Source organism: Felis catus, chromosome B4 (assembly GCF_018350175.1).
Source record: "Felis catus isolate Fca126 chromosome B4, F.catus_Fca126_mat1.0, whole genome shotgun sequence".
Taxonomy (NCBI): domain Eukaryota; kingdom Metazoa; phylum Chordata; class Mammalia; order Carnivora; family Felidae; genus Felis; species Felis catus.
In genome coordinates, this window is record NC_058374.1 from 16,240,317 (window position 1) to 16,264,091 (window position 23,775).

Here is a 23,775-nt window from a genome sequence, read left to right on the forward strand (position 1 = left end):
TATAAAGGAATGTGATCTTACTATTAGAATTTTTTCCTTGCCACTAAAGGACATAAAAATGACTACATTATTTCAAGAAATTAAAATGTTACAGTCAGACAAATTAGAGACTTAAAAATTTTCTTACCAACTTGATAAACAGCTCTGAAACTAGCTCTTACAACTGTAACATCTATTTTAAGCCTGATCCAGATACTATTAGTAATGGATTTAATCTGAGAGAGAGTTTCATTGCCACAGGCTTTTCCAAGCAAGGTTTGATCATCTCGAACCTAAAGAGAAAAATAAAACAGATCTGTAACCCTAATCAACAAAATTACCTTGGCAATGGTGGATTATTTGGAGATGAAAAACTGGCACTTTCAGAATAAATTATAATCTAACTTGGGTTACATATTTATATTATTTTTGAAAGTAATCAATGGGTCATTTTTTAGCACCATGCCATAACATTAAATATTGATAATATCTTAAACCAAAAACAAAGCCAAAAGCATGTAAATATTTAAACTGTTCTCCTAATAATTTCTACAATGTCAAAAGGGATATAAATGTACAACTTCTGATTATTTAGAAAACAAAAAAATGTGAGAATATGATATACCAAAATATGCAACTGTCAGCCACATCTGTAATTAAAGTAAGTCATAGACTAAACTGCTTTTATTAATGAAAGAAAGAGACAGAAAAGTAGATTACAGAAAGAAGATTAAAGGAGTCAACTTAAAAAATTGGAAACAGGTATTCAAATGAGGGATAATAAAGTAAAAGTGAAACCTAATAAATAAAATACAAAAGAAAGTTGAATTCAAGAATACATTCAAGAACTGTATTGGGGAGGTAGTTTGGGGGATGGGGATATTTAAGACATATCTTTGTCAATAAAGATAAAAGAAAATAAAGAAAAAATAAATAAACACAAATACACAAATCCAATGAGAAAGATGGTACAAATACACAAATACTGATACATTCATTTCCTATGAATAATAATTCTTTGTCAAACTCTATGCTAATACAGTTGAATGTTTGAAATAATTATTTACAGAAAAAATAGAAATTACTAAAATTATCTCAAGGAGAAGGAAAATAAAATCTGAGTAGACAATAAACCAATGAAACTATGCATTGATCTCACCTATTTACACCGATATAAAAATCTTAAACGCAATTCTAGAAAAACAAATTCGCTTCATCGTTAGGCTTATAAACCAGTCATATGTGGGAATTTGAATAATGCATGGATTATGTGAAATTACAAGTTATAAATTAAGCTCATCAATGGATCCAGTAAGATAAACCATCTGTTTCCATAGATGTAAAAAAAAAGAAAGAAAGAAAAGAAAAGAAAAGAAAAGAAAAGAAAAGAAAAGAAAAGTCAGCATTCCTGTTTATTAAAAGCAAAACTCCTAGAAAGTTAGGAGGAAAAGAAAATTTCCTTCATACAATAAAGACCACCCATTGTAAATCAATAATCAGTGTCTTATATTGGCCATAAGCACAGTCTATGGAGTCATACAGACCAGGCCAAAGCCTCTGCACTCTTGAGCAATCTACTAAATCTAAGCCCAACTCATGGGCTTGTTCAAGCAAATACATGAAACACTAGGATGAATTCCTTAGCAAAATGCCTAGTAATAAAAAATGTGAACTGAAGAATAGCTATTGCTATTGTTGACATTTTTAGAGGTGAAACAATAGAGGGTCCTCACAAAACCAGGAATTGTTCTACGAATATAGATACTACTCCTGTTACATAGAATTCTTTTGAGAGGTCTAGCCATCCAAATATTAATTCATTTCCTCAACTAACATGATCAAGGCATCAGAAAGTGCCAGGCCCTGTGCAGGTGATGGTGCTGTGAAGGACAGTCAGCACGCTCAAGGATTCTAGAATAAGCAAGCACGTTTTTCTAAGAGCATTAGTGTCATGTTTGGGAAAGTACAAGAGGCTATATTACTACTTAACACGACGGTTCTCGATAGGTAGTGAGACATTTGAGAAATCTGTGAAGGCATTTTTTTGTTTTTGTTTTAATCAATCAACACAATAGTGGTAAGGCATTACTGCATTTAGTGACTGAGGACCAAAGACACTAAACACCCTGAAAAGTGAGAGACAGACACACCCCAAAATTCTCCTATTTCCTGTGTGAACTTCACGTAGTGGCAGTTCTGTTACTAAGTATAAAACCTAGCTCTATTTTATATACTAAACCTAAAATATTTTTGCCCAATTTTAATACACACTGAATTTTCCAAGATTATAAGTTTTGTTTTGTTTTCCTGGAAATCTGACAAGAGTTGGTAGCCATTTCAGAAGATTTGTCACCAACCTACACAGCCACGTCAGCCTGGGTTTGTACGGTGGCATTCACAGTGATTCAAAGAGAACATTTAAGGTTTCATTTTGTCTTCTAATGCAGCTTGCCCAGGCTTTTAACTTAATGACATAAGGAAATATATATTTTACATTATTTCTCCTAAATCCTATACTTCCAACTTTATATATATATATATATATATATATATATATATATATATATATGTGTGTGTGTGTGTGTGTGTGTGTGTGTGTGTGTGTGTGTATTCAGGCTATATCATCTATGATTTTCATTTCAGAATAAAGAAACGGGTAATATAAAAAGGCCTTAAAGGAAACTGACTTTACCCTAAAACCCTGAACTCAAACAGGGCATCATAGATATTTGTCAGTGGAAATAACCTTTAAATTGAGATTTGAAGGATTACCCAGGCTGAGGAAAATGGGCAATAAAGGGAAGATTTTAAAAGTCTGATACTCAAAGCGGAGGGCGAGGGGAGGGATATGGTTGCTCCCATCCATAACTGGTGGAAGCATATATAAATTTCTGGAAAATAATTCAACTATGTATCAGGAGGAGTCTTCAAAATGTTCATGTGGGACTCAGTAACTTCACTCCTTAACATCTATTATTGGGAAATCATTCGAGATACAGGCAAAGACACACAAGGATTCCCATTGAAGTTGCTCTATAATTAGAATATTGAAAATACTCCCAGTGTCTAATAATAGGAGGGTGATTAAATAAATTATGGAACAGCTGTATGATAGAATCTTACACAGATGTTAAAAATCACATCCCTCTCCACTGACTCATAACCAAACCAGTTTGTTTCTATGAGCCGTAACATGAATTTTGCATATTGTCTTAAACTTATGCTAAATATCTCTCTAACCAAACACATCTCTGGGGGAGGAGATAACGTCTGTCATGCCTTTAGCATCTAACAGACCTTTGCAAACAGGTATTTGACAAACGTTTGTTGATTCATTAATTTTAAGGTGTGGTATGATGGTTCAATTTTTGTTAGAGACACAAACATACTGGTTCTTGGAAACCAAGAAGCATGAAACACAGAGTAATATATCACCCTCCTCTCTGATCCTCTGGGACTCCATGCTCCTCTGTTCAGACTGAAGTCTCTCTTTTGCATTTTGCCTGTTAGAAGATGCCAAGAAGGGAGAAAAACGGCCAAATAGCATCAGAGCAAGCTAAAGTGGGCCATTCCCCCGGGACCTTGCTAATGAAATTCAAGGATTTTAGCAAGGAGAAAGGCAGCTGCAGTCCAAATGTTTTAAGAGGAACTTATAGGGCTCAAGGGCCCTAAACCTCAAAGGTACAATTGATTTGGGCTGCATTTCTCTCTCTCTGTGGAAATGAAACCTTATTAATTCTAAATGGCGGTATTCTCTGCGGATCCTGGACATGACAATATCTTAACCACAAATCCTTTGAAAGAGACAAATAAAGTTCATCAAATGTTCTAAAGTGATCCCCAATATTTGGTGCAGCCCATTCTGCATTCAATATTATAGGACTTGTGAATTTGCATGCCACCACCCCCCTACAAAAATACACTCTTTTCTTTGTGCTTAGGCACCAGGATAGACTGTATTCTTTTTCCTAAATATTTATATTCCTCCCTGTAAGGGGATCTAACATCTCTGCTCTTTGCCATGTAACTTACAGCACCTTCCCATGGAGAATTAATACTTATTCTTTCTATTGACTGGGCTTGGCCTTAGGGTTTGCTTTGCCCAGCATAACATGAGCAGAAGTGATAATGCCATCTATCTCCAAGCAGAAGCTTTGGGAGTAACTGAAGGATTCAACCATCTTTTGCTTTCCTTTATTATTTTTTTTAATGTTTATTTATTTATTTTTGAGAAAGAGAGAGAGAGCACATGAGAGGGAAGGGGCAGAGAGAGAGAATCTCAAGCAGGCTCCGTGCCACCAGTGCAGAGTCTGATGCAGGTCTCGAACTCATGAACTGTGAGATCATGATCTAAGCTGAAATCAAGAGTCAAGACGTTTAACCGACTGAGCCACCCAGGTGCCCCTTTTTCTTTCTTTTCTTACAAAATCAAGAACCTGGGTCCCAGGGACAAATGGAACAGAGTGAACTGCCTGGCAACAGAACCGTAACTGACCCAAAACCAACATGTTTATGTGGGCAAACAATAAATGTATGCTGTTGTAAATCACAGAAATTTTTGGTTTGTTATTGTTTTTGATTTGTTGTATTGATTGTTATAGACAGTTTGTTATTGCAGTATAACGTACAGAAAAGTGATATGTATTTAAATCTGGATTATATTGGGGCACCTGAGTGGCTCAGTCGGTTAAGTGTCGGACTTTGGCTCGGATCATGATCTCACGGTTCATGAGTTCAAGCACCACCGGTGCAGGGATTCTCTCTTTCTCTCGCTCCACCCCTCCCCTGCTTGCGCTCTCTCTCTCTCAAAACAAATAAACTTAAAAAAAAACTGGTTTATGTTAAGAGATTTTTCTTAACAAGTCAGGTAAAGCCCTGAGCCATCAGAATAAATTCATTCTTTCCAGTGGATCACATTTGTAAAGAAATGACTAGGGCCAATTCAAAATTCCAGTGTTCTGTGGACCTGGCCCAGGTTTCTCTTTGATTGCCTTACTTATCCAGCTCAGACTGACTGTTTCAGGCCCAGAGACACAGTGTATAACCCATGACCCATGATCTCTAGCCTATGAAATAACCCAAATGGCTTCTGATTTTTGCATTCATCAGATCGAACTAGTTCTTGGAGAGAAACTACTCATTAAAACAATAACAACACAAACAGAGTTCTTACAAACGAACTATTTCCTGGAGAGAAAGCTAAAATGAACTGGGCCGAGAAACACAGTTCATATGAAATTGAAGTGTGAGCCCTTGGAGTCCAGTCAGCAGTAAGCTTTAACATCTGCAGTGGACCAGGTCCCAAAGCCACATCTCAATCCATGTGCTCAATGTGTTTGTATCTGCCATGTATCCAGATATGTTTTTATATAACAATTCCAAAAATCTATTTAAAGTATTAAATGGATTTAATTCAAAGCAACCAAATATGCAGGCATGTAAGCTCAGCCTAACTAAGAGCTGTAGACAGAGCCCTCGCATGCAGCAGTGTTTGAACATGCAGCGTCTTGTGAAAGGTGCTTCAGGCTGAAATGCCTCTTAGCTAAATAAAGACTTGATCCTGCAGACCAGTCTCGGGTTAATTTGGGCGTGTAGGAGGGGGATGTGGCCCCACTGCAAATGAGACGATAAAAAGGTGAGGAATAAGAAATGAGAGAAGCCACAAAGGGATTAAAAGCTATTTCCTTATGTTATTACCATTCATTATTTGTTATTATGTTTCATGATTTCATTTCATTTATTTTTTTTACATTTTTCTTATGTTTATTTATTTTTGAGAGAGAGAAAGAGAGACAGAGAGTGAGAGAGACAGAGCATGAGCAGGGGAGGGGCAGAGAGAGTGAGACACAGAATCCGAAACAGGCTCCAGGCTCCCAGCTGTCAACGCAGAGCCGGACGCAGGGCTCAAACCCATGAACTGCGAGATCATGACCTCAGTGGAAGTCAGATGCTTAACCGAATGAGCCACCAGGCGCCCCCTCATAGTTATAATTTTAAAGTGTTGTATGCCTCATGAAACAGTGCCCTTTCTAATATCTCTATCAGTACAGTAAACTTATCCTTTATCTAATTTTTTAAAAAATCTCCTTTCCCCAAATCAAGAAGACTTGACTAGTTTCACCTAGAAGTGAGAACCTACATGATCTCAAACTCCATTATGTCACCTTCTCCTCCCTTTTTCTTCTCCCCAACATCACAATCATAATCATCCTCCCATTAACTTTTAGTAACCATTCACACAGGTGCCAGGCACTGTGCTGAAAACATTCTAATTATTTCCCTTTCCACTGAGCCAGTCTGTGTTCTTTACCTGCATCTACAAAGCCTTACAAGGTCTAGCTCCTGCCTAATTTTTTTCTCTCCCTCTTCTTTGCGATTCCAGCCACATTAGTCTCTTTACAATTCTGAGTTTGTCGAGATTTTTTTTTTTCTCAATTCACTCTCAAAGGCTGTGTTGGCATTTCCAGCTGGAAGCATCCTTCCCTTGACTCGTGGCACTCACTGCTAACTCCTTCTCATCCTCAGACCCAAAATGTGACATCTTTGGGGAAGATATTTCTAACCATTCAATAGAAGTCATCAGCCCTATGATTTTCTCCCATGGGACTGTTTCTTTCCTTCAGGGCATGTTTCCCAACCTGAAATTACACAGTTGGGTGCTTGCTTGTTTAATATCTATTTTTTTAATGTTTATTTCTGAGAGAGAGACAGAGAGAGAGAGAGAGAGCGAGAGAGCGAGTGGGGGAGGGGCGGAGAGACAGGGAGACACAGAATCCAAAGCAGGCTACAGGTTCCAAGCAGTCAGCACAGAGCCCGACATGGGGCTCGAACTCATGAACTACAAGATCATGACCTGAGCTAAAGTCAGACACTTAACCGACTGAGCCACCCAGGTGCCCCTAATATCTGTCTATTTTAAACACCCATTGCCAAGCACAGTGCCTGGTATCTAAGTCGTTTGATAAATATGTAGAGAATGAATAGATAAATAAATTGATGAGCCTTTTAATTCTTTTCAGAAGACTATATTACTATTCCTATTATAGATGAGGAAAACTGAGGCTTGCAGATGATACATATCTTGTCCTTAGTAAAAGAGACAGTTGAAGTCCTTTTTCATGTTTCCATGCAATATTGTGTTTGTTTATATCAGAAAGAACTGGCCATCCTCTCGATTTCTCCAGATGGTTTGTAGCACTCGAGATAGGTGCCCTTTCCAACACCCTGTGCATCTCCATGTCCCATTGGGTTTGCGATCTCCCCATGAGCATGCAACTCCGTCACATACAGCAAGGATCTGTTCTGTACCATGCCTCACACCTCCCAAACTAGGTGGGACTACCATCTCACTCTTTTCCCCGGCTCCCACTACACCAGGCTACGGGATGCTTTCACCTGAGCAACGGCGTGTTTTGTCACTCCACGACAAAAGACCAGGATGGCCAAGCAATTGTGGAAAGACCGCGCTGACCACAGAGCTAAGATAGTAACCCAGTGTTTCCAGTTGCTGCCAAAACCCTAAATCCAATATGCTCAAGAAAGCCAGCTATTGAATATCACTTCATTTCCCCTTTTTTCCTGCCGTCTCCAGAAAGACTATTTCTCTGAGCTAAAATGAATTTCAACATGTGCTTAACTGGAGAACAATACTCCTCGGCCTCCGTTGGTTGTTCTCTTACTGCAGCTGCCTTCCGGTTTCAGTTGTCAGAAGTCTTTCTCTGCCATTCAGGTTTTTACTCTTAAGAATTATTCGGTGAGTCACAGCCATGAGACTGTAACCAGCATGTTCCCTTGAGGATAACAAGTGTCTTCAGGCGGACCAAACGTTGTCGTAGCCCTCCCTCAACCAACCTCAAGGATGGAGATGAACAGCTTCAATGCCTAACAAAAAGCAAAAGGAAGTCTTGCGTGGAGATGTGGGAAAGCTGTGTGGGGCCAGCTGGGCGGGGTGGGGGAGGGAAGGAGTGGGAAGAAGAGGGGGAAGTGACAAAAGATCAGAGGGAAGATAGGTCTCCAGTCTTTCAGCTTGTCGTACTCCCTCACTCTTCCAATTTTTAGCTCCTTCTTTATAAGCTTGAAGATTTTACCTGGACATTGAGTTTCATCATGTCTCACAGATTTTGATACCTAGCATTTTCTCTTTCTTATTTTCTACATTGTCTTTCATTTCATTTTCTATTTCCTTCCTTAACCCAGTAATTATTTAGGAGAGAGTTTATAGATTTCCAAGAGATATGCATACAATTTTTGTTTTGTGAATTGGCTGGGATTGGCAAGAGGTCTAAAATATGGCTAATATGGGGGCACGTGGGTGGCTCAGTCAGCTAAGAGTCCGACTCTTTATCTCAGCTTATGTTATGATCTCATGGTTTGTGAGTTCGAGGCCCAAGTCTGGTTCCACACTCACAATGCAGAGCCTGCTGGAGATTCTCTCTCTCCCCACCTCTCTCTCTGCCCCTCCCCTGCTCGTACATGGAGCGAGCTCTCTCTCTCTCTCTCTCTCTCTCTCTCTCTCTCTCTCTCTCTCAAAAATAAATAAATAAATAAATTAATTAATTAATTAAAAAATAAAATAAAACATGGTTAATGTCATTCAATGACACTTGAAGAATAGGTACACATTCTGTATATTTCAGACAACAAATTAGTATAACTTACTTCTCTCTATCTTATTAGAGTCTTCAACTCTTCTGTGCCATTGATCTCTGTTTGCTTTCCACTTCTAAGAAGGAACAACTTTCTCAGAAGCCCTCCTATTTCCTCAGAAGGCACTTCTGCTTCCCCTTCCCTTATCTGCCTCTCTTATGTGGTTCCCTTTCCACTTACCAGAATTCTTGGCTACCCAGGGGTCAGAGGATCCAGGACTGGTCAAGGAGATTCTATTCATTTCTTTCTATATCCCATTTCAAGCCCTGTCCTTAGCATCATACAGGCTTCTAAAATTATTATTCAGCCTACTACTTGCACTCTCTGGGATTAAAAATTAAACTTTCATGACTTCCTTATGTGTCCTTCACTTAGAGTTCTGACGGCCTAAATCACTTATGAAATATTAATGAGAGGTGCTGCTTTTTTTCCTGGAAAGATGCTTCTGCCCGATTCATTGATTTGTTCCATACAATGTAAAAGCTCTCTTTGCCAAAAACAGATGAACTAACAGTTGATCTGTTCTTGCTGTACTCATTATTTTGTTACCAGCCACATTACATCACCCATGGGCAATGTGTGTTTTTAAAAGCAGAAACTTTAGTTGAGAGAGAGATATAAATCCAAGAATTAATTCATAAATGTGTGCTTCTTGTTAAACAAAAAGAAAAATAAAGATATGCTATACTGGGTCTGGCCAATACCACATTTATTATCTTCTATAGTTAAATTTTATTCTCAATAAAAGTTTTACAGAGCTCTCTTACTGAGCAAAAATTCTTTCAAAACTACACTATACATGAAAAAAGATAGACTAGGCAATAACATCTTCATTTAAAGGATATATTCACATGGCAAAAGCCAACTGGAACTACATAATGAGAAGATCTAGGATTTTTAGAGGGGCATCTATTCCTTCAAAAGAAAGTTTTCTATTATCATTCTCCCAGATCTCTCTAGAATTCCCTCTCTGCTTTTCACTCTTTCTAAAATTTTGGGTGGTCTTTTCTCTCTCATAGAGTTAGTAAATGGCAAAGTCATCTGCTCTCCAAACCATTAATGTACCTAAAATACCATTATTCTTTTTTTATTCCTTTGCTTAAACATTAACTTTTTAGATATACCTTTAAAAAATGAAACCATCATTTCAGGGAGCAATATATTGATTCATAATAATGCCATTTGAATTTGGTTCCAGCACCACTTTCTTCCATGCCTACTGTCTGAAGGACATGAAAAGAAATATACGTACTTTTTAAAAATAAAATGGGTTAATTCACAAATTACCCCAATAGAGGGATATGATTTACTGGCAAGAAATTGATGTGAGTCAACATATGTCTATCCAGAATCCCATGAAGGTACATCTAAATCCTATTCTGACAGTAACTAGAGTTTGATCTTTGTGACCTCAATTTCCTCATTGGTAAAATTAGGAATTTAAATTACATGACCTCTGAGACCCTTGCTGGTGCTAAAATTCTATAAATCAATTGATTGTATTCCTTTAGGATGGTCAAGGACATAATAGAAAATCTATTCAATTATTTAAATTACTATACATGTCCTGTCCTTCTAATAGCACTCTTGTATTTTTTTCCATCAACAACCCCTGAGGGAAATCTGATCAAGACTTTGAGTGTGTGTGCACATCAGAATGTCAATACTTCAATGGCCAGCCATGAAAGGTCTTATCAGCTGTCTCTGAACTGATAAATTCAAGGCAGGAGTTAGAAATCTGGCCTAGGAAAACCTTGCATTCTTATTATGTTTTTAATTGCTGACCCTTCTTTTATCATTCACTGCCTTTACTTATTAACACAAAGTTTGAAGGATAGGTAGGGCATCTTGTGGAAGTAGAAACTGAAACATCCAGATGAAGAATTTTCCAAGCTTCTACAGTCATCAAATGACTGAAAAAAATAAATAAGAACTTAGATAAATTAACTATAATCCTCTTCTGGCCATAAAACATTCTCCCACTCTGTTTTATAAAATTAACTCTTTGGATGCTTGTTGTTGTTTTTTTTTTAATAACTTTCCACAGCAATTCAGAATTCATGTAACGCCTTATGGAAATTCAGTTAGAGAGCACTGCAATGCCAGAGAGGATATATCATTCCAGATGCTTTGATGACTGCTTCGAGTCATTAGAACCACCACATAGCCGCTAATAGAAAGGTACTCAGATTTCCCTAAAAATTAGAATTATAGTTCTTCCTATCTGAGAAAAGCATTGTGCCTGGTTCCGTATTACAGTCCTGTGACCAGGGAGCCACATATGGAATTGGGAAATTCATAAGAGCTTCCTTCTTATGGAAGGGGATCCACCTTTTGTAGTCATAGCCACACAATTGTGTTTCTGTTCTTATCAGAGAACAGTACAACTGGAACGAATTCAGCGTCCAGCTCCCCTACTCCACAGACATGTAACCATGGGCAAGTGACAACTTCTCTGGGCCTCAGTTTCCTCATATCACAAAGGAATAATAACAGTTGTTGTGAAGATTCAAAGAATTAACTCATGTAAATGAGTTACTACTGTCCAACAGACAGTAGAAAGTTAGTAATGGTTATCTACTTAATTTATTAGTGTTTTATAGTAAATCTTATATTTATATTTATATTTTATATAAATTTTATAGTATTTTAAAGGCTTAGAATAGCACTTGGTACATAGTAAGTAGTCTCTAAGTGCAAGCTATTTTTACTGTTCTTAAAGTTAAAAAGCGGATGTTGGAAATTTAATTTTTATTTACATAAATGTATCTAAAATAGATAGCATAAAACTTTAACGTACTTTATGAGATACTTAAGAGAACGTAAACGGAATGAGTATACACGTTTACCTCACCATCTAAGTCAAAAGTCTCTGGTTTAAAAAAAAACAAAAAAAACAACTATGTTGCTGAATCCAGAGAAGCAGTTTAAGATGACAGCATAGAAAGTTCCTGAACTCACCTCCTCCTAGGAACACAACAAATCTACAGCTACATACAGAAAAACTCCCTCTGAAGATGGCCTGAAAAATACCTGAACAAGCTCCTCCACAAAAGAAATAAAAGGGGCACATCAAAATGGGAGACACAGTCTCTCCAAAAACACCATCTCTAGTACAGCAGCCCACAGTTGAGGCATCTCACAATCTCCCTGAGGAGCAAGGGGGTTGGCCCCACATCAGGGACCCAAATCTTGGAACCTACACCAAGGAGATGAGAGCCCAAAAATGTCTGGTTTTGAAAACCAGTGAGGCTTAGGTCCAGGAACCATATGGCTGTAAGGAGTGGAGCCTTCACTCTTCAAGAGCTCACACACAGACTCACTCACCCTGGGACCTAGTACAGAAGCAGCAGTTTGAAAAGCACTTAGACCGTAAGTAAAGGAGATTCATTTACTGTTCTTAAAGCACCCGCCAGAAGAGCAGGAGCCTAAGAAACTCCCTCTGGGGACAGAGACACTGGCAGGTACCATTTTCAGCATTTTCCTTCTAACCTGCTAGTGCTGGTGGGCATGCTCAGACTTTATGTGCTGCACCCCATGAGCCCGTCTAAGGTGGACGAGCACCCCACTCCTATACACCACTATTCAGCAGTTTACCCAAAGTCAGCTAGGTGAGTGCCCCACCCTCATATGCCACTCCACCTTGGCCTTGCCAATGATGACCTAGTGAGCGCCCCACCCCTGCATGCTCCTTCACAGTGGCACCACCAAAGCCAGCCAGCTGATGCAATCCATACAAGGAATGTCCCATGAGAATCTGTCTGGTTCTCATGGCCAAGGGGGATTGGGCCTAGGTCCTATGGGTCTGAAACAAATGGAAAGAAAATTCTTGACAGGCTATCACCGTAGGGCATTGCACAGACAGCAGACTGAAACACATTCCCAGACTTGCTGTGAAAAAGTCCTATCTACCTGACAGGAATTTCAGGTTACGAAAGTGTTCTTGGGAAACAGAGGCTATAGGAAAGCATCTTTGAGCTCGTACTTGATCTCACTACATCTCAACAATACCTCCCAGAAAAAAGTCCAAACACTTATATGGAGACTTGAAATTTGCAACTGTTGCTAAGGGGACACATCTAGATCACTTGAACCAGAGCCAGCAGAGGGTACAATTGAGGTCCCACAGGATTGTATATATTTGCATACCATAAAAGCTGCTGCCTGAGGATCTAGCTTCTAATCAGCCTGAAACTAAGTGCTGACTGAGATCACCTCTCGGGAACACTCATAGGTCTTGGCATACCCTCAATAACTGGGACCTACCAAGAAAAAGTCAGGCTGCTTAGACAATCACAAAGGTTTGAAAGACACCGAAGGCTTAGGGAAAGGTTAAATGATAAGGTTTATTTCCTACAAAAGATCATTCATATAAGACCTGGAAAGATAGCTGTTACGCCTGATACATAGAAAGGGACACAGAGAGATAAACAAAATGAGGAGACAGAGGAATATGTTCAAATGAAAGAACAAGATAAAACCCTAGGAGTGCGGGGCAGGGGGGTGGGGAGTAAGGAGGCAGGGAGGGAAATATCTTAATGAAACAAAGATAAATAATTTACCTGATAAAGAGTTCAAAGTAATGGTCATAAAGATGCTCACTGACCTCTGAAGAAGAATCGATGAACACAGTGAGAACTTCAACAAAGAGACAGAAAGTATAAGAAAATACCAAACTGAAGCCACAGAAATAAAGAACACAATAACTGCTCTGAAAAATACACTAGGAGGGTTCAACAACAATTGAGATGAAGCAGAAGACAGAATCAGTGAGATGGAAGACAGGACAGTCCAACTCACAAACAGAGCAGCAAGAAGAAAAAAAATTTAAACCAAAAATAGCTTAAAGAACCTATCAGACATCATCAAGTAGAATAACAGCCACATTATAGGGGTCCCCGAGGGAGGAGAGAGAAAGGGGCAGAAAACTTATTTGAAGAAATAATGGCTGAAAAAGTCCCTAATTTGGGGAAAGAAAGAAACATCCAGATCCAGGAAGCCCATAGAGGTCCATAGAAAATGAATTCAAAGAGACCCACACCAAGACGCACTATAATTAAAATGTCAAAAGTTAAAGAGAGAATCTTAAAAACAGTAAGAGAAAGACATGTTATGTATAAAGGAACCACAATAACACTACCAGCAGATTTCTTAGCAGAAAATTTGCAGGCAAGAATTGAGGAGCATATGTTCAAAGTGCTGAAAGAAAACAACTTCCAACCAAGAATACTCTACTCAGCAAGGTTATCATTCAAAATTGACAGAGAGATATAGAGCTTTCCAGATAAATAAAAGCTAAAGGAATTCAACACTAAACAATTTTATGAGAAAAATTAAAAGAACTTCTTTAAGCTAAAAAGAAAGGGTGCGTATCAGTTACAAGAACAAATATGAAAGTAAAAAATCTCAATGGTAAAGGTAAATATATAGTAAAGAGTGAATTAATCACTTATAATATTAGTAAGAAGATTAAAAGAGAAAAGTAGTAAAAAAAATGATAACCACAATAATTACTGAAGGGATATACAGAATAAAAAGATGTAAAATGTGACATCAAAAAGATAAAATGTAGTGGGGGTAGTAAAAATGTAGAATTTTAGAATGTGTTAAAATTTAATTTGCTGTCAACTGAAAATAAATTGTAATAAATATAGGCTGTTATATGTGAGCCTCATGGTAACCACAAAGCAAAAACCTATAGTAGATACACAAAAGATAATGAAAAAGGAATCCAAGCATACTACTATAGAAAGTCATCAAACCACAAGAGAATAAGCCAAATAGAAGAAAAAAGGAACAGAGAGTAACTACAGAACACAAAGAAAACAATAAGCAAAGTAGAGTAAGTATATACTTACCAATAATTGCTTTAAATGTAAATGTGCTAAATTCTCCAATACATTGAGGGGCTGGATGTATTAAAAAAATAAAAATAGAAAAACAAGGCCCATCTATATGCTGCCTACAAGAGAATCATTTCAGATGTAAGGACACACATGGGTTGAAAGTGAAGTGATGAAAAAGGATATTTCCCACAAATGGGAACCAAAAGAAAGTTGGGGTAGCTATACAAATATCAAATAAAATAGAGTTTAAAACAAAGATGCTTATAAAAGACAAAGACAGGCATTACATGATGATTAAGGGGTCAATCCAACAAAAGGTATAACATTTATAAGTATTTATGTACCCAACAGGAAAGAACCTAAATATGTAAAGCAAATACTAACTCACCTAAAGGGAAAAATTGACAGTAATAGAGTTATAGTAGGAAACTTTAGCACCCCATTTACATCGATGGATAGATCATCCAAACAGAAAATTACTATGGAACATCAACCTTAAATGATACATTATACCACATGGACTTGATAGATATATACACAACATTCCACCCCAAAGCATCAAAATATACATTCTCCTCAAGTTCACATGGAACATTCTCCAGGTTGGATCATATGTTAGAACAGAAAACAATTCTCAATAAATATAAGAAGACTGAAATCAAATCAAGCATCTATTCCAACTGCAGTGGTATGAAACTAGAAATCAATTATAAGAAGAAATCTTTAAAAATCACAAACGTGAAGATTAAACAACATGCTACTGAAAACCAATGGGTCAATGAACAAATCAAAGAATAAATTTTTAAAACTACCTGGAGTCAAACGAAAATGCTAATACATCATACCAAAATGTATTGAATGCAGCAAGAGCAGTTCTAATAGGCAAGCAAGATTTAGGCTTACCTCATGAAATGAGAAAAATCTCACATAAACCACCTAAGCTTACACCTAAATGAACTAGATAAAGAAAAACAAATTATCTCCAAAATTAGTAGAAGGTAAGAAATAATAAAGATCAGAGCGAAAATAAATGAAATGCAGATTTAAAAGAGAGCACAAATTAATCAATGAAACTAATAGCTGGTTCTTTGAAAAGATAAACAAAATTGACAAACATTTAGTGACACTAACCGAGAAAAACAGAGGGCTCAAACAAAAGAAAACCAGAAATGAAAGAGGAGAAGTTACCAGATACCACAGTAATACAAAGGATCATAAGAAACTACTTTGAAAAATTATATGCCAACAAATTGGACAAACTAAAAGAAATGGATAAATTCCTAGAAACATACACCTATACTGTATCATGAAAAAGAGAGAATCTGAATAGACCAGCTATTAAAAAAGAGATTGAGTCCGTAGTCAAAAATCAACCAACAATCAAAAGTCCAGGCTTCAGTGATGAATTCTACCAAACATTCAAAGATTTAAAACTTATCCACCTCAAACTCTTTCAAAAATTTGAAAAGTAAGGAATGCTTCCAAACTCATTTTCTGAGTCCAGCATTACCCTAATACCAAAACCAGACAAAAACACCACCAAAAAAAAGCATTCTAAGCCAATATTCCTGATGAACTTAGATGCAAAAATCCTCAGCAAAATATCAATAAACTGAATTCAACAATATATCAAAAGAATAATGTACCACAATCAAGTGTGATTTATTCCAAGGAATGCAAGGATGTTTTCGTATATGCAAATAAATTATTGTGACATACTACATTAACAAAATGAAGGATAAAAATCATACAATCATCTCAATAGACAAAGAAAAAGCATTCGAATAAATTCAACATCCATTTATGATAAAAAGCCTCAACAAAGTAGGTATAGGTAGAGTAACCTCAACATAATAAAGGCCATATATGACAAGCCCACAGTTAACATTATTCAGTGAAGAAAAGCTAAAAGCTTTTCCCTTAAAATCAGGAACAAGATAGATGCCTATGCTTGCCTCTTTTATTTAACAAAATATTGGAATTCCTAGCAAGTGAATACACAAGAAAATGAAAAAAAGGGGGCAGGGTACCCAAGTTGGAAAGGAAGAAGTTAAAACAGCAACTATTTGCAGAAGACATGATTTATATATAGAAAATCCTACATAGCAGACCAAAAACCATTAGAGCTAATAAATTCAGTAAAGCTGCAGAGTGTCAAATCAATATACAGAACTATGTTGCATTTTTATATACTAGTAACAAGGTCTCAGAAAGAGAAATTCAGAAAATAATCTCCATTACAACTGTATCAAAAAGAATAAAATAAATTTATTCTATAGAATAGAATAAATTTAACCAAGGAAGTAAAAGTCCTGTACATTGAAAACCATAAAACACTAATGAAAGAAATTGAAGAAGACACAAATAAGTGTAAAGATATTCTGTGCTCATAGACTGGAAGAATTAATGTTGTTAAAGTGTCCACGTTACCCAAAGTGATACACAGATTCGATTCAACCCCTATCAAAATTCCAACAGCATTTTTCACAGAAAGAGAACAAACAATCCTCAAATTTGTAGAGAATCACGAAAGATTCTAAATAGCTAAAGCCATACTGAGAAAGAAGAAGAAAGCTGGAGGTAGCATGCTCGCTGATTTCAAACTATACTGCAAAGCTAGAGTAATCAAAACAGTATAGTATTGGCACAGAAACAGACACAAAGATCAATGGAACAGAACAGAAAACCCAGAAATAAACCCAATTATACTGGGTTTATTATTTACAATGAAGGAGGCAAGAACATACAATGGGGAAAAGAAATATCTTCAATAAACAGTGTTGATAAAACCAGACCGCCCCATGCAAAAGAATGAAACTGGACCACTATCTTACACTATTCACAAAATTAACTCAAACTGGATTAAAGTCTTGGACATAAGACCAGAAACCACAGAACTCCTAGAAGAAAACATGTGGGAAGCTCTTTGACATTGGTCTTAGCAATATCTTTTTAGATCTGACTCCAGAAGCAATGGCAGCAAAAGAAAAATGAGCAAAGACTACATCAAACTAAAAAGCTTCTGCAAAGTGAAGGGAACTATGAACAAAACAAAAAGCAACCTAATGAATGGGAGAAGACATTTGAAGATCATATGTCAAATAAATAGTTAAAAACCAAAATATATAAAGAAATCACACAATTCAATAATAACAAACAAAATCTGATTAAAAAATTGGCAGAGGATCTGAGCAGTCATTTTCCAAAGAAGACACACAAATGTTCAGCAGACTCGTGACAAGATGCTCAACCTCACTAATGGTCCAGGAAATGCGAATCAAAACTGAGATAACTCCTCACACCCGTGCGAATAGTTATTCTCAGAAAGACAAAAAAATAACAAATGTTAGCGAAGATGTGGTAAAAAAAAAAAAAAAAAAGGAACCCTCGTGCACTGTTGGTGGGGGTGTAACCACTATTGAAAACAATATGGAAGTTCCTCAGAAAATTAAAAATACAAGTACAATATGATCCAACAATTCTACTTCTTAGTATTTAACCAAAGAAAAGGAAACCACTAATTTGAAAAAGATATATGCACGTCTATGTTCACTGCAGCATTATTTACAATACCCAAGATATGGAAACAACCTATGTGTCCAATGATAGATGAATGGACAAAGAAGATGAGGACGAATGAAATCTTGCCATTTGCAACAACACAGATGGACCTCATGAGTGTCGCTACAAACTTTCAGTCATAAAAGAAATAAACCATGAGGAAGTAATGTACAACATGGGGTCTATAATCAATAATACTGTACTGCAAATTTGAAAGTTACTAAAAATGAAATCTTAAAAGTTCTCATCATACGAAAAAAAGTGTTACTTTGTACGGTTACAGGTAGGTAAATACACTTATGTGGTGATCATTTTGCAACGAATACAAATGTTGAATCATTATGTTGTACACACTTGAAACTAATGTGATGTGTATCTCAATTGCGCTTCAATAAAATAAATATTGCTGTGGTGCCATGGTCAGTGTACTTCATTTTTCAGCTAAATCCAGATCTTATGCTAAGATTTTTTGTTTCCTCACTACACATAAAGGAGGGAAGAGGGCAAGGGGTTACAAAGGTTTTTCCTGGAAAAATAAATTGGGTCTAACTCCATGAGCAAACAAAACTGTCAATGCCTCTCTGAGTTTATATAAAATGATTGCACCCAACAAAAAGTGTTTTGTCTTTCTTGCTAAACACTTTAATTTGTGGCTTGACCGATAATTAAGCAAAAGAAATACCAGGCCAGGCAAACAAAAACTGCCTTTTTGTTTCAGATATTCTTTGTTATTACAATAATTACACACACTTAAATCAGAGCTAAAGTTTTTTGAGAGAGAAGTAGTGCTGATGAAGGAAAAAGAAACTAAACTCCAAAACAAGGGCTGTTCAACACCCTGACTTCTCTGCCACTGAATAACCAGCTCACCTGGGCAAATCCTTTTCCTTTTCTGGGTTGAGTTTCCTGGACAATCCATGAAAACGATGTCTTATTAGTACAACTTATTAGTCCTTCTTATTTGCACTCACCTTAGTTATTAAGGGTCAGTTTCATAGCATCTGAGTTCCTAGTCTCAGCTTACATTTCTGTCCTTTGCTATTTCATTACCAATCTCCTGTTTCACCAACTATAGATCTATTTTTGGCAAATTCTTTCCTACTCTCTAGAACAGTTGTTCTCAGACTCTAGCCTGAGTCACAATCACTGGGACGGTTGGGGTGCAGGTTACTGGGCATATATCCCAAGAGGTTCTGATTCAGTAGGTCTGAGATAGGACACAGAATTGCATTCCTAACATCCAGATCATCCAGAGAATTTTCACGCTGCTGGCCCTACAACTGCTTGAAAACCACTAGACTGTAGAGAATATAAAAATGTTGATAAACATCATCTAAGGGCCTAGGAGTAGTACAAGTTACCTCAATATAACTCTGAGCACAGCCACTCTGGCCTTCCAGCTCCACCTGGGTGAAGTTGACCTGTATTTGTTCTCCTAGGGGCTGCTTTATAATATAGATGCATTGTCTGTTGTGAGTGAAAGGTCCAGACAAGTCAGAAAAGAGAAGGCCCTCTGGGTCTGTGTAGTTTCCTCCACAATGTAGATCCGCTGAAGAGAACAGGGAAGAGAAGGGAAAGGTCATGCGAATGGCCATGCCTGTGGCTCTTAGGCATTACACACCATTTTTAGAAACTTACGCCCATACACACACAATCATATATCCAACCTAATTCACCCTGTACAGGTTTATGTCTCCAATTATATTTTCAGTTTGTTGTGTGCTTGTGGAACATCCATGTAGAGCCTAAAGAAATAGATACAGAGATGTGTAATCTAACTTCCAATCTAACGGTCTCTTCTACAAATTGCTCTTTGATTGTTTTAATTAATTAATTTATTTATTTATTTATTTATTTATTCAACGTTTTTTATTTATTTTTGGGACAGAGAGAGACAGAGCATGAATGGGGGAGGGGCAGAGAGAGAGGGAGACACAGAGTCAGAAACAGGCTCCAGGCTCCGAGCCATCAGCCCAGAGCCTGACGCGGGGCTCAAACTCACGGACCGTGAGATCGTGACCTGGCTGAAGTCGGACACTTAACCGACTGCGCCACCCAGGCACCCCAAGTTTATTTATTTATTTTGAGAGAGAAAGAGCATGAGCAGGGTAGGGGCAGAGAGAGAGAGGGAGAGAGAATTTCAAGCAGCCTTGAGCCCACGAACTAAGAGATCATGACCCGAGCCAACCTCAAGAGATAGACGCTTAACTGAGTGAGCCACCAAGGTGCCCCTACAAATTGCCTTTTATTTTTTTATTTATTTATTTTTTTAAATTTTAAAGTTTATTTATTTTTGAGACAGAGAGAGACAGAGCATGAACAGGGGAGGGGCAGAGAGAGAGGGAGACACAGAATCCAAAACAGGCTCCAGGCTCTGAGCGGTCAGCACAGAGCCCGACGCGGGGCTCGAACTCACGGACCGTGAGATCATGACCTGAGCCGAAGTCAGACACTCAACCGACCGAGCCACCCAGGCGCTCCCAAATTGCCTTTTAAATACGTTTATGTTCTCCTTCATTCCAGAAAGATTTGAGGCAGTTTATAAAAGACATGTGACAAAAAATATATATACAACTAGACAAATGAATCCAGTTAAAGGAATAATGAACAGAGAACAGCAGGATGTGCTCAGGGGGAGTGACATGCACAGAGAACAAGTATGCACCGACCACACAGATTACAAAAAGTTTACTATAAATTCAGCCCAAAGGCAGAGTGAATGAAGAAAGGAGACCTGTGGAAGGTGTTCACTGTTAGTTTTGCTGATATTGAGACTTGAAAGGTGTTTTTCCTGTGAATTCTCATCAGAGCACAATGATGTATGTTAAGAATAAAAGCCCCAAAGTAAAAATCATAGAGGGGCCACCTGGGTGGCTCAGTCGGTTAAGCATCCAACTTTGGCTCAGGTCATGATCTCGCAGTTTGTGAGTTCAAACCCCGCGTCGGGCTCTGTGCTAACAGCTCAGAACCCAGAGCCTGCTTCAGATTCTGTGTCTCCTCCTCTCTCTGTCCCTCCCATGCTCATGCTCTGTCTCCCTCTGTCTCTCAATAATAAATAAACATTAAAAAACTTTTTTTTAAATCAGAGTATTTTTTTGTTTTTCATTGTTTGCTGGTTTGTTTTAAGATGTCAACACAAGCTCTAAGCATAAAAGCATAGCACAGTCCCTCACATTCATATGAAGCTCCCAGTTGTTCAGGTTACTTACATGCTGATGTTAAGTAGGTGATATGGAAGCCTTGGTCATTAATCTGGTTGTCAGAATGAAAATGAATTCTGGCAAAGGGACCTGTGGTCTGCAGTGGTGGTACAGAGAAGGTGGTGCAGAACTTTCCAAGAACGGGGTCCTGATACAGAGGACCATCTCGAATCTAAAACAAAAGAACGAACCATTAAGCACAAACAGGTCAGATGTTGACAAAACGAGTCATTTTGTACCTTAACTTCAGAAAACCTGTCATTTGAAACTGGTGGGTCTTACAGGTTTTCCCATCTCGCACATATCAGCTGCAGCTCACTAAAGGGTAGTCCCCTGCACCCATCATCCCTGATGCCGTATCTTCTGTCTAAATCCTAATTCCGAGGCTAGATGTGTACTTTGAAATCTTCTCATGAATCTTTCTCTATGTTTTCTTTCCTAGGTTCCCCCCCCACCAGGTGTTGGTTTTGAAATGAGAAATTAATTCCTAGTAATTGAGAAGGAGAAAATGAATATATTGAAAGAAAATAGAAGAAGGAATGCTAACAATGTTGACTGATTCACAACTTGTTTCAGAAGGATCAGAGGTGGAAAGGAAGTAAAGTCAGATCAGACACAACATAAAGACAGTTTAAATGTATTTTAAAAGTATATAATCCTAATACTAATTAGGTACTGTGATAATGATCGTATGATCTGAGAAATTCTTTTTAATTGTTGGTTTTTAATTTCTTAAATAATCACGGTAACCTCTCTATAACTGTTGTAACTGCAAATCCTGTACATCATAGAACACCAAACATCAGTGAACAAAATAATATTTTAACATGGCGAATTCTGTCCACTCAAATTACTTTTTCTATTGGCCGCAAAGCTATAGGACAGCATTATTCTATTCCTATATATAACTAGTTCCTTGAAATATTGTTGAGAAGTGAGAAGTATTTCAATATTATCAGAATGATTAATGCTTTCTATTATATATGTATCAAGGAATTATGTAGGAGCAAAAAACAAAGCCTCTAATTTTAATATGATGGAACTCACTGAAATTAATTTCAAAAAATCCATGCTACTGTCAACATTTAAAGGATTATGTTGCTGAAATTTTCTAGGGAGGGGTAGATCTTCCAGTCATTCCCAAAGGTTTCAAATCCATTACAACTGCTAAATTACTAATGACTTTCATTTGTGGAGATCCCTGTTTGTCAGTCACACCTTTCTATCCTTTGTGAGTAATTCCAAAGCCCTCCATTCTCTAATGGACTTGGAAGGGCATATTGTCTTTTATCACTACTGCAAGGACTACTGTGATTTATGGTAACAAAAAGACAAGAGCAATGTAAAAACTCAGTCTTCTCAATGATCTTTTCAGTCTATAAATGCAGAGCAACATTTCAGATATACCTATATGCTTAGGGCATTTGAATACAACAGCCCATTTTTCTACTTGTATAATTTAAACTTTTGCTAATGGTAACCAGGAGGGACACAGATTGGCTCTTCTCCCAATGACAATTATGAGTATATTCTAGGCTCACCCTTTAGCAATGCATTACAACACAATTGCTCTTAAGTTATTTTTCTTCATGGAACACTATAGCCAGCTTGTGAAATAACATGTTGGGTTCCCATAGATAACTGAAATCTTGATTCTGCATTGGAAAAGATACCCGTTACTGAATGTTTATTTTGTTAATTCTTCTATTCCCTTATTAGGGGACTGGGCTTCCAGGAAATGACAGGGAAAAGTAAGGCAGTCTATTTCCCAGATTCAAATGAGACCCAGAAGAAGCAACAAGCTGGCACAATTAAGAATAAGGAGTCAGCAAAGGCTCAGACATTGGCTGCCTACTGAAGACTATATCTAACTATTGCAAGGAAATTGAAGTCATCCACAGGTATCACCAAAGCATAGCTCTTTGAGTTCTAACCATATCATGACATGTTCTATCTAATTACATTTGTTTACCTCAAGATAATCTTTGCTGCAATCATCATGGTGCTCCAGACTCAAGGTCCCAAAAGTAAATGTTATCAAGAGGCCAGGACTGGTTATAACTTTCCAGACACAATCTCTTCCTGAAGGATAGTTTCCAGGATATCCCGGAGACTTAATAGAACCATAAGTGCCTGTCAGTACACCTCCACACTCTAAAATAAGAGGAAAAAATAACTTGACATTTGTATACATGTTACAATTTATATAGCATTATGGAAGCCTTTATTGCAAAAAGACAAGCTTTGTTGAAATATCTAAATACAATTTGGGACACCCTCATAAATTAAACAAGGCTTTCAGTTTTCCAATTTGATACAGTTATAAATCTAGGAATATTAACTGATAAATGAATGAGTCACATGCATTGAGCTCTGTGCTTATCAGCTATTACATGGTGATATGATTTTAAAATACAGTGCTGAACTGTCTGAGGGATGAATAATGAGATAATAGATATATTGTTTTCACTTTGAGGGAGATTAATTTCTGCATAAATTTTACAAGTTCTGGTTCTTAAAGAGTTCTCTTTTTTGTAAAGTTT

General features: G+C 37.4%; 1 protein-coding gene across 2 annotated transcripts in view; it reads right to left on the bottom strand.

Moving 5' to 3' along the window:
• The window catches only part of CUBN (cubilin), a 284,543-nt gene that overhangs the window by 223,907 nt on the left and 36,861 nt on the right, over nt 1-23,775 (bottom strand). For both annotated transcript variants that reach the window (XM_023256399.2, XM_003988129.5), the window contains exons 15-18: nt 23,205-23,386; nt 21,242-21,404; nt 19,394-19,581; nt 128-272 (exon numbers count right to left, since the gene is read on the bottom strand). In XM_023256399.2, the coding sequence (XP_023112167.2) occupies nt 128-272; nt 19,394-19,581; nt 21,242-21,404; nt 23,205-23,386 (678 nt within the window). The remainder of the gene's footprint in view (nt 1-127; nt 273-19,393; nt 19,582-21,241; nt 21,405-23,204; nt 23,387-23,775) is intronic.